At 36.3% G+C, this 16,030-nt stretch overlaps 1 protein-coding gene across 4 annotated transcripts in view; it reads left to right on the top strand.

The window, feature by feature from the left end:
- Positions 1 to 16,030, top strand: part of VPS13B (vacuolar protein sorting 13 homolog B) — a 460,107-nt gene that overhangs the window by 279,788 nt on the left and 164,289 nt on the right. For all 4 annotated transcript variants that reach the window (XM_082753129.1, XM_082753131.1, XM_082753130.1 and 1 more), the window contains exon 31: positions 12,539 to 12,742. In XM_082753129.1, coding sequence (XP_082609255.1) covers positions 12,539 to 12,742 — 204 coding nt within the window. The remainder of the gene's footprint in view (positions 1 to 12,538; positions 12,743 to 16,030) is intronic.

Raw genomic sequence — 16,030 nt, forward strand, 5'->3', positions numbered from 1 at the left:
GGCACAGAGACAAAGAAAAAGGACATGAAATAGCATTTAAAAATCCCAGGATACCTTTCACAGTGTAGATAGTCAGCAACTTGAATGCAATGAAAAATTTTGCAGATGAGCTGTAAAACTGAAAAATAAAAGGAAATCTGAAAAGTAGAGTTATTTATGTGAGTTGTGTTGTATGTTTTATGTCATAAAGCAACATTATTGCAGTTTTTACATTTCTTTCCTTCTTTCAAGTTACCTCCCTTTAATCTTTCTGTTTCTCTAACCTTTAGTTTTAGTATTTTGCCTGTTACCATAAAATACTGGGAAGTAAGAGAAAGAGGTGTCTGGTTTTCTATTAGTGTGGGAAAAAATAATTAGTTGATCCTTAGGAATTAATGCCATTTTAAGAGACAGAGTGGTCCACCTATACAGGTTACTTACGTTCAGTAAAATTCATTTACTTCATGCAAACTCCTTGCTTTCTTCCCTGGGTTTCCTTTGCTGATACTTAAAATAAAATAATTATGTGACCACTTCTAGTTTACTTTTTCTTATATAGTGAAAATTAACATCCAAAGGTCATGGCTGTGGTAAATAACTTATTCTAAAATAATTCAGGAAATCTTTTTAAAACTTATTATTATATTACAATTTTCTTCTCAGTTGTTTGTGAGTAATTATAATTTCCATCACATTTGGTTCAACAACTGTTTTGTTTGTTGAAAAGTATTTTCCAGCAATATATAAAGCAGACTTTTTTCTTTGTAGTATTTTTAATTATGACAGGATCTCAAGTTAAATATAATGCAAGCTCTGTGCTTCTGTTACTGGGAAAACCATATCCCATTTGTAATGAGACATTTGTTAACTTCTGTATACAGATTGCGGTTCATTCCATAGATATTTGTGGGTTCTCTGATGTCCCTCACAGGGTTTTTATCTATGACAAATTCATACCACAGTTCTTAAACTACTTTTTGGATAGGAGATCTTTTCTTTTGAAAAACAGTTTGCTCAAGTCTTTTCCATTTAATGTTTTTAAGTACTTTGGTTTTTGATTATTTAACAAAAAAGATTATCAGAAATACACGCACTAATTGTATATTAACTTAGTTCAGGAAAGATATTTGAACATGGGACTCGATTCAAAGCTCCCATGGCAAAATTAAAGCCTAATTGCAGTTATCGTAAAGAACTCAAATTGTATTATTTAAGTGAGTATGATTCTCAGCCCTTACTGACTTTCCAAGAGAGCTGAGTGCTCAGCCACCCTAAGCACAGACAAAAGTCATGCTTAGTTGCTATTAAACCTGATTATGATGCAGTTAAATACAGATTTAAAAGTAATATACAGTGTTCTTGTTGCATTTCAGAGGCTATTCTTTGTGTGTGTGTGTCCTTAAAGACATAAATCCATTAGTTTTTTTGTTGTTGTTGTTTTTGTTCATTTGTGGGTTTTTTGTTTATTTGTTTGTTTTTGAGGACTGGTTCATATATTCTTATGGGGTCTGTTAGTTGTAGGACACAAAGATAAATCTATCATTCTTCAGCCTCTCAAAACATTTTTCATGCCCTCTGGTGCTTTTGGTAGTTGTTGGGTTTTTTGTTTGTTTCTTGTCCCTGTGAGAAGGCAACGGCTAACGCTGGTATGTTAATGGCTAACACAAGTGTAGGTTGAGCGTAATAAAATACAGGGATAGTGTCAGGCATCTCCATTGAGTTCAATGTCAGTGATTGACATAAATCACAGATACTCCCTTCTTCTGACATGATAGTCTGATAGTTTTTCTCCAGCAAGTAAAATAGAAACAGGTTCAGAGGTTATATGAGTAGGACATAGGAATATACAGAGATATATCCTGTCTTTGCAAGATAGGAACAGAACGGATTTAAACTTTTCCTGATAACCAAAGGTATTTCACTATTGAATAGTATTATTTGATCTTTGTATGTGACAGTTTTTCAAAGAACAAGAAGAAACAGAAAAACATTAGCAAATCCAGCTGCAAAATTTGCTGTTCCCCAAATGGGCACTCAAGTGAGCGGGGCATTTGTTTGTGTGTATGTCTGCATCTATGTACTATCCTTGCAGTATTTTATATTTCTTTTAGCTCCAGGCTGAAAGTAAAACACTGAATTTTCTTCATAGCCACCATCGTTTGTATGTTTTGGGTGCCTCGTGGAGTTTCTTGAACTACCTGACAATGGAATCATAGTCCTTGTGGTCGATACTGTAAATATACAGGGATTTTTCTAGTAGATGAGGATTAGTCTTGCCTGACATCGCACTGTAAGTGGAGCTTACGTAAAACCTCTGGTCAAAAACATCTTTGACAGCTTCATGTATATGCTGTAGGCTTTAATAGACTTCAACTGATTTACTGTGAAGGTTTTCCATTTAATGATTAAAAAAGCAATGGTGTATTCTGTGGCTTCCTATGGTAGACTTCTAAGAATGAATTGTGTCCTGCTGCCAAAAGCTGTCTCAGCAACAGTTTATCATTAATAAGAATACTACTGAGTTTAGGCTTCGGCTGTTTTTGTCATGTCCTTTACCTGTCCCCTATGATTCTTTATGATTTTCGTATATTTTATACTTTTGCACTAACAATGAGTTTTGAGGTCAGTTTCCTACCAGATTCCACTTGTTCTGTTTTTCACCTTCTAAAGGTGAAATATGTTTAAAAACATGTTTAAATATGTTTAAAACACGTTTTAATATATTTATTAAATATATTGCTAAATATATTTAACATACATTAATATATTAAACTCAAAATTAATATATTAAACTCAAAATATGTTTAAAAACTTTTACATAAATACCCCTTTTAAGACAGTGTGCTCTTTGAGTTCCTAAAAGCTTATATTTAGGAACTTCAGTTTGTTGGTATCACAGTTAAAGATTTAGCAGTAGTATGCTATCAAAACAAAAGCTATCCATTTATTTTCTGTCACAGAAGAAACAAAAATCTAGTCACTTCAATCTTAGATAACTGCTTGTAAATTTAAGTTGCAGTAATTACGTTTAATAATATGAAAGATTTAGTGGTTTTACAATTGACCGAAGGAAGGGAACTCAAAATGTGTTGTTTATATTCATAGCTTTGTTACAGGTTTTAAGCCAGGAATCTGTGTATCAGAATTTCATTTGTAAACTGACCTTTCAGGGAGATCTCTCTTGGAGCTCTGCTGCATCCTTCCACATCTTTTGAATGTTTCACTAAATTAATTAAAAATGTTTGTAAAAAGAGAGAGAGAGAGGGAGGGAGTCCCTTTCCGTGATGTGCACAATACCTCTTAATGGCTTTAGTCTCTTGTTTGATTGGGCTTTTTAAGAAAGCCTTCCTAGATCTCCATGGAATTTTATACCTCTTGTCAAACGTTGTTAATACGTGAAAACTTTATTTGGTGGTAATATGTCAAGGAGAATATGCTTGACTTTTAGGTGTGATTCAGTTAGTCGTGCTATGAGAAAGATTAGAAATGATCTTGTATAGAGGAAATGAGTTCACTAGTAGCAACATAATTAAAAGCTTTACCTTAAGTCCCTAAAAGAACCAACGAAATACCTTCAATAGGTATATCGTAATCTCCAAAGTCAAAATATACTATAGTGAAGCACTCTTTTCCTCTCCCCCAGTCTTCCCTTAAAGCCAGAGAAAAATCAGAAAATGATGGTGGGGAAGTGGTTTCACAATGGAGATGACTGTTCAAAAGCTTTTTCTGAGAGGAAAAAGAATCCATCATAATGTCATAGGAATCCTGGAAGTTCTCGGGACTACATTTTTCTGGTTCTTCTACTAGGACAGTTTCCTAACGACACTTAAATCATAGAATATCCCAAGTTGGAAGGGATCCATAAGGATCATCAAGTCTAACTCAATGACAAAGGCATTGCAGGGACTACAGGAAAGGAGTATTTTTTTTAAGTATCATTTTTAAGAAAGATGAGTGTTTCATCTTTTTCAGCATAAAATGGCTTTAAAACAGTAGGTTGGGCTATTACTGGTATTATATTACTATTATTGGGGTATTTTACAATATAATACTCAGTATTTTTTAAACGTTTGCAACTTGCCAATATGAATGCAATGATTCTGCAGAAAGAAAAAAAATCAAGTGGCATTTGGGAGATTAATATATGTCAAAGTTAAATGTGGATTATGTCTTGGAACGTTAAGCAGTTGAATATTTGCGATTTAGGGTGGTTTCATGTTGTACTATATATGCTGCAAGCATATATTACCATATATACATACCGAAAATACGGATAGGTAGATACTGTTTGGTATAAATGGAAAAAAAAAAAAAAAGGTATTTATTTCTAATGTTCAGTAATACTTGTACAGAATTTGACTTATGTTTAGGTATGAGTTCGATATACAATTTTTCAAGAAGAAATCCTGTTCCATGTCAGTTTATCAAGCAAACTATGGACAGTATGTCTTCTAGATTATGCCATCATACCCGATTGTACTGCACCACTTAAAGATATACCGTGCATAAAATAAGAAGACTGTGTTCAGTGAAACTCAACATTTCCAGGTCAATTTATAGAACTGAGAAGACTGAGGTATTGTATCAGTTAACTAGGTGAAATGGTCAACTAAACCAAAGTAAAATACAGGATGAAAGCAGTGACCGAATAACAAGATTGTTTGCCTTAGCTATATGGTAAACCAAGCAGACCTGAAATATTTGAGAAATCAAGACTAAAGATCCTGTTACAGCCAAACAGCATTAAGTTTTGAGATAAAATTATTTCTACCATGAATCAAAAAGCATAAAAGTGTTTGGGTTACATTGTATTTTGACTTCTTTTGCTAACATCCCTACCCCAGACTTCCACTTACACTCTTCACACTCAGTCCTCACTGACTCTATTTAGAGAAACTCTATTCCACTTGTTTTCCGTAGAAACATTTGGCATCCAAAAATATCATACAGACCCTCCTTTGGAATTGTGCATACTTATCATTTATACAGTCTGTCAACTGTATATTTATACTATGCTCCCTGAATTTGGGTGAATGCTTAAGAAATATAATGAGATTCCTCAAACTGTCTAAACATTAAACAGTATAAAAATGAAAAACTGATCTTTAAAAGTTCAGACTTGCTCAGGCTGTTATTTTTGCTGAGGAATTTAAACAATAAAGTTACAAAAGTCATTAAACCAGATGACATCTAAATGCACAGCTGCAAACTTTAGCTTTGTTTCGTTTCATGCTTTTTTTTTTTTTCCTGACAGGCTGAAATTACTTTGTAGTTTACCATACCATACCTTATCATCATAGGATCGTTCATTCTGTGGTCCAGATACGAGTCTAGAAGACAACTGCACTGCAAAAGTTCGTCAGCTTATTTGCAGAAAATGACTGTACCAGAGCCCTTGGAGCACGGGGCTGCTTCGAAATGTCTGGTCACCTCACAGGATATGTAGAGCATTTCCTGCCTGTAGGACTAGTGGAAGGAAGCACCAGGCCAAAATGTTTGATGTGTGATCTACTCTAATTCCTTTCATGTGTTCAGTGGCTTTTATATGATCAGTGCACAGCTACCAGTCCTTGGTATAGTCCAGTTCACTAAATTCTGACCTTCCTAAACGGATAGCAAATAGATTTATAGTAGCACCCACCTGGCTCCACCACTGTAATTAGTGGGCGTGGAGGGATGCTGTTATTTTTTTCCTCTGAATATGTACCCGCTGGTGTTCAAACTAAAAATATTTAAGTTACATAAATAACATCTTGTTAAAAATCAGCAGTACTTAATTTAAACATATTTTTATACATTTGTGTTCATATAACGCTGTATCTCGAAATGATTTATATGCAATTAATCATCTTCACAATGTGATTTTGGCAGTATGCTCACCATATATATGAGTAAACTGGTGGCTGAAGATGTTAACTTTGTTGCTTAGAGTCACACAATAAGCTTAGGGAGGGTAGAAATGAAACTTGCCTCTCCTATTTTCCTTTGGCATGTTCTAGCCTTGAAGAGAAGGGGATGTGGCCAGCACAAAGGCCTGTCCCAGCAGCCTCCCATGTCCCTGGCCTCCTTGTGCACCATGTCTGGCACCTGGCAGACTTTGCTCTTCTGCACATTCATGCACCCAGTTAGGTTTGTCACCTCTGCTGTAGCCAAAAGAGCATTTTCTAGTCTGTTGGGGAGGGTATCAGTCACGTGCAAAATAGCGCAAAACATTGAATTCAGTTCTTCAGATTTCTTCTTCTGTCTGTTCAAAAACAATATTTCTTTTCTTTTGTATTATGGTAGCTCAATGAAAATCAGTCCTTTTAAAAATGATTTAGGGTGAAAGTAAGTATCTGCACAATTCAGTAGGTGGTAGTTGATAAAACTGGTTAAGTTAAGGCCACAAAGTTAGCTAGAAGAAAAGTGATTGTTTGCTATTTCAAAAGCATCTCTGAGCAGGATTAAGAACTGAGATTTTTATCTGTATTGTTGTCTGTATTTATACTTACAAAGCTTACAAATTAATTGTAAGGGAAAACCTGTCTGCTCCAGCTTGGCAAGAAAAAAGCTGTGTTGAAAACTTTCAGTAAAAAGTAAATGGCATATTTTGGTAAGATTCCTGGAAGGAAAAAAAAAAAAAAGCTTTATTATTACTACCTTCTGTAGAAGACAGTTTTTTCTGAACAAGTGGGAAAGTCTAGAAACTGTGAGAGGGGATAAGTCTGTGTTTGTATGTATCCTATTTACATTTGTTTCAAACATGACTGTTTAATAGCAGTTGGAAATATTTAAGAGACACAATTCTATTGTGATAGTGTGATGGCATTGCGGAAGATCACGACCATCTTCCCTTAATGTCATTCAGTTTGCAGGGAACTTGGACATTATTAGTAGTAGATTCTGCACTTGAAGCTCAGCTGTCCTGAAATAGCAGTAAATCAAGCTCCTTTTCAAAGCTTTTTTTTTCTATACATGTATCTAACACCACGTCCATATGTATTCCAGACTCTGAGGAGACTAACAGACACACAATGACACTCAGCTAAACCTTAGTACTCTTTTATTAGTTGGTCTGTTGGATGATTGTGGGTCTGGATGATCTGTTGTGTAGATCCAATTGTCCTTTATTGTTTTCCCCAGACGCTCTGACATTCGTATTTTGAATAATGCCTTAGTACGTGCTAGTACCTTAGTACGTGCTGTGCTAGTGCACAGCAGATTTTTTTTTTAATATTATTATTTATTGTTATGATGATTTGAAACCACTGAGTTCCATAATTGCTGTAATTTGTGTATCCTTGAGTTACTAAAGTACTTTATAACTACTTGGTGTCTCATCCACCTCTTTTGCTTTTTTACACTTTTACACTTTCTCTCTTAGCCATGATACTCATCTGTAGGTATGCATAAAGCAAAAAAGCAAAAGGAACCAAGTAGCATAAGAAACACAAGTCAAACATTTAAGAAGCATTATATAAAACAGAGGAAAATTATCCAGGTTGTACTTTTGACTATTGCTTTCCTGTATCAATTGTTTGAAACTGCCTAGCACAATCACAAGAAGTTTTTGTATATATTTCAGTCACTGCTGGTCTTCTTTTTTCAGCATGCTAATTGCACAAGTAATCCACCTCTTAAATCGGTTTATGTCTATGCAAAAAAGCTGTAAACACTGCAAACCATTATATAGTTATAAGTATGACCATTGATGACTACAAAAAGTATTCAGTTGGAATTCAATTAATAACTTATTCCTTAGCTTTTAGTAATGTGATGGATTTGTCTACTATGTAAATGTTTAGAAGCGTTCAATCATTTTGATTTTGCTCATGGAGCTAGCATTGCTGTTTTCTTTTACAAGGTCCTCCAAAGCTGAAGCTAAATCCAGGTACTTTAACCAGTTTGACTTACAGGACTCCCACTGTGTACTGTACTTCTGCAGGGAATGATGATGTATCTGGCTGTACAGAACACGAGACTAATGAGCTAATAAGGGAGAATGTAATTTTTGTTGTTATGAAGCAGATGCCTGCAAAGATTAATTAATGTTACAATGAAAAGTGAACAAGATAACATCACTTGGTAATTGGTAAAGCATCCAAGAGAGGAGTCTTACTGTACTGAGTTTGTATTTAATCATTACAGTGCAGAGATAAGAATCATATAAAAGTTAGTGTTTACTATTCATTTGCTAAAATGATGATCTGGATAAAGAATTTGATGGTATCCAATCCAGAGTGTGCTGCCAGCAAGTGTTGGGATGGGGCAGTAGTTGAGTTCTTTTGGGGCTGAGCTGAAGAGGGGAGAGGTAGCGTCTGCTAGCAAAGCCAGCTGTATGTGGCATAGCACTGAGAAAAAAACATCAGAAATGGTGAGAAGGGGGGTATACTGTGGCAGCATTTGAGTCTGCTCTACTGACATGGATTAAACAGTTTCCATCATAAAACATTATGTCTGTTAAGCCACAAATGAGTCTCTGTAGGGACAGATGGCGGAGTGGGGAAGAAAAGCTGAGGCTGCCCATTAGGAAAGATACGGAGCTCATGCTATATGGCAAACAACATACCCAGGATTACATACAGGATTTTAGAAATTTGTCAGGACTGACTCTTCTTGCCTAAGGATGTCTCCTCCTCCTTTCCTGTAATAAGAGGATTTTACAACTACAACTTTGATGTAATTTTAGCATTACAGCCCCAATCCCATCTTCCTTCTCCTTCCTGTTCTCTCCTATGTCCTGTGTGTCTTGTCTTTTCTTTGCCTTCTTCTTTGGGTCTTTCTGGCAAATATGTCTTCTAATCACTCCAAATTTAATCAAATCCATGTCTTCAATCACCAACTGCCATGATACAGGGTTTCTTTCATTCATGCTCTATGATCATGTCTCTGTAGCACATGTTCTGCAGTGATAGGAAAGTTATTTTTTTCTCCCAGTGACTCAAGCTTTAGCTTCTTTGTGGCAATGGCATCCACTTGCTATAAGAAAAGGATAGAGAGGGAAAAAAAAATGTCTTTTTTTCAGAAAGCTGGTTCCTGCCTTGAGTTTTACTAATAAAAGCTCAGCATTTTGGAAGGCTAGTATTGTCATCATAGATGCCCTATGTTTACCACACTACCACACTTTTTCTTTCTGCCCTTAACATCATGCCCTGTAGCATCTCACTCCAAATGGGGCTGTTGCCCATTGCTTCCCCAAGAAACAGTTGTTTCAAATTCCCCCTACTTGGTATAACACTTCCAGTGGGCTTGTAGGGGAGAATTATGTTGAATAGATTGTGAAAAATGCAATTATGGAGCATGAGGTCAACTATAATATTACTATGATTTCAGCACTAGTTCACCCAATTCTTGTTCATAGATCATGGGATTTCCTACTCATTTAGACTCAAACTGTGTAAGCAGAAGAGAAGATAGTCCTTTTGCGTAGCCTCTGTATCCAGGTCCAACTTTTACCCCTGTAAAGTAGAGGGTGTTTTTTTGATCCCAGCTTGTTGTCTGTTTCCTTTGGAATTAGAATAGGAAGCATCTTTTACCATCAGGGCAGAGCCTTTAATTTGAATGGATCGCTTTCTCATCTCTATACCTGGGAGGGGAAATGAGTGCACACAGAGATCTAGTAAGTGCTGAAAGAAATTAACTGTTATGTGTGAAATCTATGGTTATTTCTTGATTGTTACATAATGTATAGACTTACAATGCTTTTTTTTCCTGCCTTGTTTAGCTTTTTGTAGGTCTCAGATGAGTTATAAGTGGATAGATTTAACTTCTTTATAGTGGGTCTCAGAATTATGCCTATTCAGCAGCATGAAGTAACTGGTTCAACATGAGCTGTTTCTTATATAAACATACAAAAAGCCTGACCCAGACTAAATCAATTTGAAAAGAAAAACATTAAAGCTGTGTTTCCTGTTATATGCTTATGGTCTTCTTTGTTTGCTTATGATCTTACTGTATTATTGACCAACTGTTGTAGTCTATACCACCTGCTGAAAGGTTCAGATGGGATAGAGAGGTTGTTTTCAGAAGGGTGAAGCAATTAAAATCATTACTCCTACAGTACATTTCAGCTAGTAAATTATCTTTTATGGTAGGGCTAGAGAAGTCTCGAACCTCAGCTTACTCTTTTTCCCTGATTTTATTTTCTGAAAGGGTTTTGAAAGCTACAGAATGAAAAAGGCTACAGACCTTATGCATAATGTATGTGTTTAAGATCAGGCCAATTTTGCTTCATTTTAACCTATTCTCATCCTTCTAGAAGGTATTTACCTAAGAAAACAGGGGCCTTACTTATAAAAATGGTTTGTAAAGAAAACCACAAATAAGTGGTCATGTAAATGTGTCTATGTACATATTTGGAGAAAAAGCTATATTTTGATCCTTGTATGAAGCTGGCAAGTTGTACTTCTGAAAGCAATAATCAGTCTAGTCAAAACATAAAAAAATAAAAAGACAAATCCATTATGTTAATAATATACTATCCATGAAATATACTAGTACCCTATGTCTAAATAGTAGCTTTGTGTATTTTGCTGCATGGAAGTGTGTGTGTGTCAAAGAGTGATTTCATTGTTTTTGTAATTAAGTAAGTTATTTTTGAGGGGGAAGAAAGCCATTGTCACAATGTGGAGTTTCATATTGCTGCACACAGACAAATTTTGCTCTAGGAATTAAGTTCACCACATCATGGTTGTGTTGAACAAGCCTAAGGAATATAGTGCTAGGTGCAGTTTAATGCAAGCTCTCAAGCTGCTCATAAAAGAATGAATGACAAAATTTCTTTACTGTTAAGTAGCGGAGAGAATGATTCATTATGCAGGTGAAATGATCATATTCTGTATTTTGTATACGTAAACAGGTTTCATAAAATATATAAGTTGGTACTTTAATTTCAGTAGTATTTCACAAAACATATATTCCAATATTTACTTATTCCAATATTTACTTCCATTAAACAAGGTGTGTAAATAGACACTAGGCCAAACTATAATCTACAGTTTATAAATAAATAAGACTACATACATGTTGAGGAAATAATGTCTAGAAAGAATAATAAAAGACACAGTTGTTGTGGTTAGATCTCTCTATGTGAAAAGTTGACAAACACATTACTAAATTTTAAGAAACCACATTTAAATTTGAAATATCACTACTGACATAACAGATTTTCAGTGCATTTCAGATAAGCATTTCAGAAAGTTATAGGACTACTGAATGGTGCCATCACACTGCCTCAGCAGGTGTCACTCGGGTAAAAACTGTTGGCTTTCCTGACGTTTGCGTGCCCCTGTGGGTAGATAATTAATTCATTATCTTAATTGCTAGCATATTCCATCAGTGACAATGGCATTGGTAGCAGCAGTTTCAGCTGGGTTTGAGTTTGGGCAGCATTGGGACTGCACTTTGAAATATGGTGCATACCAATACCTATAGATTACATTAGTGCATGTATCACAGATTGCAGTGTGCTTCTTTTAATCCTTCAAATCAAACTTCAACTCAGTAATGTAGGAAATCATGAAAAATAGACTATAATTTGATGTGAGCATAGATTCAAAGCAAAATGAACAAGATCATATCCTTGTGCATTTTCCTAGCTTGTTAAAAAAAAAAAAAAAAAAAAAAAAAGGTGGTAAGTTCAATTGTGCTTTTTTATTGTATTACTAAATGAGCATTGCGGATAAAGTTATGTTGTTCACCATGTAGAAAGGGCAAGTTCATTTCTTGGAAGATTTCCTAGCTCTCATTAGCAAAAGGCAAATTATAGTAGATGACTCCTCTCATACTGGTTACTAGTAAGAACAAATGGTCTTCACAGCACCCATTCATGTAAAATCTCTTTGTTTTGTTGAAGCTTGATGTGACTGTTCTCCAAGCTCAGCTGCAAATATAAATATTCTTCCAATGCAGTAGAGTTTGGCAGAGTCCACAAGTAATGTGGTTCACTCAAAAATGCTTTTTTTCTTACTTGTCAGGAGAATTTTAATAACACAACACTGTACTGAAAGTCTGTGTTAAAAAGATTTTCTTCATCTTAGAATGTTCTTTTCAATTTTTATTCTTTCAGGTAACTTTGAACAATTATTTCAATTTTTTATTCTTTCAGGTAATTTGAACAATTATCTCACAGTAAAGTTGTTCACAATAGCGCTATGTAGCTGTTCTTTTTGAAGACTCGAATAACACATCCTTTATCTATTCAGTAGATGCTTTCCTGCATTTCCCATAGGGCTGCTCATAAAGTCAATGGATTGATCTCAATGGATTGATGACTTTGGTGGACCTGCCTAAACTTTGAAATATACTTATTTACGTATCCCTCATTCAAATGCATAAGAGAGAGGCATCTGGATACTTTTGAAGATCTGGACCTAAAGTAATGCTTAGATGTAATCAAGAGTAGCAAAACACATACCTGAGTTTTCTTATTTTTGTATCTTAATTGTCTTACTAAGCAAAACTTGTTCAATGCAAATTTTAGTCTGATTTGAGCTGTGTTTGTGATTGCTTTCTTCATTGCAATTTGTTCTTCTGAAGTGCTTTTTTTTTTTTTTTTTTTTTTTTTTTTTTTGTATTACAGAAGAGCACTGAATCTAGGAATACTTCGAGACCCTGGGTCAGAAGTTGAAGACAGACAATATCAAATAGATCTTCAATCTATAAACATTGGTACTGCTCATTGGAATCAGTTGAAACCAGAGAAGGAAAATGGAAAAGGAGGGGTTTTGCCAGAGACTGAAAGAAATTCTCAAAATCCAGCACTTGAATGGAACATGGCCAGTAGGTAGGAACTTTTAACATTCTTCTGAAGTTACATAGCACAAACATTACAGATACCATTTGCTGTATATCTGAATCAACTAACTCTGCATTGTTTTTTTGCATGGCAAGCACAATTTGTACGGAGTTTTGGATTATGCATTTGAAGGGAATATCACTATTAATTGCTGCACTGCAGTTATTGTCTAGTTATTGTGTCTTTTTTTCCATTATAAGCTCTTTTCTGAGTGGCTTATTGTTATGTCCATAAAAATAACTCCAGGGCTGAGACATGACATCCAGCTTCTCAGTCTACAAGCAACAGGAGGTTTTGTTTTTGTTTTTAACTTCTTTTGTTTGTATTATTACAAAGCTTGAGTAAAACCAGCTTAGTCATTTTTAAGTTAGAGGAGGATAAAGTAGAACATTTCCTATTGGTTCTGAAGTGTTTTTTGTGCTTCTGTAACTAAAACCAGACAAATTTTTAGAATGAGATATTTAAACTGAGTCTTCCTTGTTGTATACTGTGTGATACACATGCAAAGCTCTGCCCTCTGTGTAAATAGAACTGAAAGGTAAAACCTGCGTACACTTGCTTGGTATTTTAAGTTTTAAAATTATAAATTATAAAATATTAGTTTTTTAGGTTTTTTTTTTCTGATTTTGGAGTTTTTGAAATTTAATTTCTAGTTCTAATATGCTTTTTTTTTTTTAACTCTACAAATTCATGCATGTGCTATAAAAATGCATACAGGTTTTACAGGTTGTATAAGTCAAAAAATGCCTCCTGTGTACCTTCTTCTGATTGAGTTTTGCTAGGAGGTCCTTGCTCATCCATGTAGATCTCCTGCCCCCTTCGCATAACTTCTTTCTCATAGGGATGCACTGATCTTGTGCTTGGAGGAAGTGATGCTTGAGTATTGACCAGATCTCTTGGACTCCTGTCCCTTAAAGGCCCGAATCCATGGGGTTCCTCCAAGTGAATTCCTGAAGAAGCGAAAGTTTGCTCTTCTGAAGTCCAGAGTTGCAATCCTACTTATTGCCCTGCTTCTTCCACACAGAATGTTGAAATCCACCATCTCATAGTCACTGCAGCCAACGCTGCTGTCAACTTTTACATCTGCAACCATTCCTTGTTTGTTAGTACAAGGTCTAGCGTCACACCTCTCCTCATTGGCTTTTCCAACTGTGTCAAAAAGTTATCATCAGTGCTCTGTAAGAACCTCCTGGACTGTTTGTGCCTAGGTGTGTTGTCTTCCCAGCAAATATCAGGGTCGTTGAAATCCCTCATGAGAACCAGGGCCTGTGATCAAAAGGCTACTACTTCCAGCTATCCGTAGAAGACCTCATTGACTTCCTGATCAGGTGGCCTGTAGTAAACACCCACAACAGTCACCCATGTTAGCCTGCCCCTTAATCCTTACCCATGAGTTCTTAACTCACTCTTCATGCACATCAAGGCAGAGCTTGATACATTCCAGTTGCTCTCTCACATAAAGAGCAACTCCACCACCTTGCCTTCCTGGCCTGTCTTCCCTAAAAAGTACATAGCTATCTCTGATAGCATCCCAGTCATGTGAGCTATCTCATCATATCTCTGTAGTGGCAATGAGATCACGGCCCTGCGACCACACGCAGATCTCTATTTCTTCTGTATCTTCCCAATGCTTCATGCACTGGTGTACAGACATTTCAGAGGGGTAATCGAGCATGCAGGTTTCCCAGCAGGATTGTGAGAGGATCCTCCACAGCCATGTCCTGTACACAGTTGCTCGGCTGCATGCACCCCCAACTTAAGCCGTGTTTTGCTGACTACTCTGTCTCTGTGATGTTCCCCATCCCCCTTCTTTCATTCTGAAGCCCTCTTTTACCAGGCTAACTAACCTGTTGGCAAATACACACGTGCCTCGCTTAATAAAGTGGATATCGCCTCTCTCCGTCAGTTGTCAGTCTTCAGTCAGGGTCCTGTGATCACAGAAACTGAAAACATGTTGCTAACACCAGCAGTGCAGCCAGTTGTTAACTTGGAAAATCTCTCTGCAACTTCTCCCATTCTTCCGCCTCACTGGCAGGATTGAGGACAAAATGACCTGGGCTCCCAGACCCTTGACCACCATTCCCTGAGCTCTGAAATCTTGTTTGATGGTTTACAATTCGCCCTTGGTATTAATGTCCACATGGAAGAGCAGCAGAGGGTAATAGTCCAACACGCGGACAAGTCTTGGCAGTCTTTCCATGATATCTCATACTTGATGGGCCCTGATGTGATGGGCCTTTCTTCTTCAGTCTAGAGAGTAGTGAAGAGGTTCTGCAAGAGCACCTCAGGCTTTGGGTGAAATCTCTTCCTGCTGCTGGTGCTTGCCATCACAAGCTTCCATTCTTCTGCATTATTGGCCCCCCTCCATTCTGTGGTGCTGCGTGTGCTTGGCTCTTCGGCCATGGGTCCAATCTTTATGAAACGGATGCACTATTTTATGTCTCCCAAGATACAGTTTCCTGTCTGAATTAAGGGCTGTGTTCCTGAAAGTGAAATAGAAAAACAGGACGAATCATGAAGGAAGACAAAAATTGAAGTATTGGTCGTTTAATTTTCAAGAGTAAAGGAGATGACTGGAATCTGTGAGATTTTCCTGGAAGCAGGGCAAGTTGTAGCAAAAGAAGCTACACGAGGATCACATGAAGCCTAAGATTTGTACATGATGAATTGATGGAAGATCAAAAGAGCATATAAGGCTATTCTGGAGGAATACGTGCAGGAAAACAAAATGACCAAGAATAAACTCTAGTTTTATCACTGAAAAACAGAGGTCAGTAACAGCAGATCTAACCAAAGCAATGATAAAACTACAAGGAGTGACTGGAATACAGATGAAAAATCAGTTAAACACAGTGATAGTATTGGTTCTTCGATTATAAGATCACCTGGTTCTCTCCTGCCATATAATGATTTATTTATTTATTTATTATTAACACAATTTCATAGACAACTTTGCATTTAATTTCTTGGTCTTGAAAATATATACATGACCCATTCTACGTAGGCCTTGATTTTGGGCAAGTTGCCCATGAAGTTCATTCTCACAAAATGTTGTAGGGCCACCAGCATTTTTTTTAGAGAATTAATCTCCAAAGGACTTCTGGCTAATCTGTGAATAAAGCTAACATTACAAAAGCAGCCACTGGGGAATTGCTGTTCCTTTTTCCTTCCTGTTGGTGGCTGAAGTCATGTTGCTAGCAGACTTCAGTCTGAGCTTTATGGTTATCGATTTTGATAGGAAAACTGGTGAGATTACTAAAAAGCTATACAGATAAG

This window comes from Aythya marila (genome assembly GCF_965140915.1).
Source record: "Aythya marila genome assembly, chromosome: 2".
NCBI classification, from domain to species: Eukaryota; Metazoa; Chordata; class Aves; order Anseriformes; family Anatidae; genus Aythya; species Aythya marila.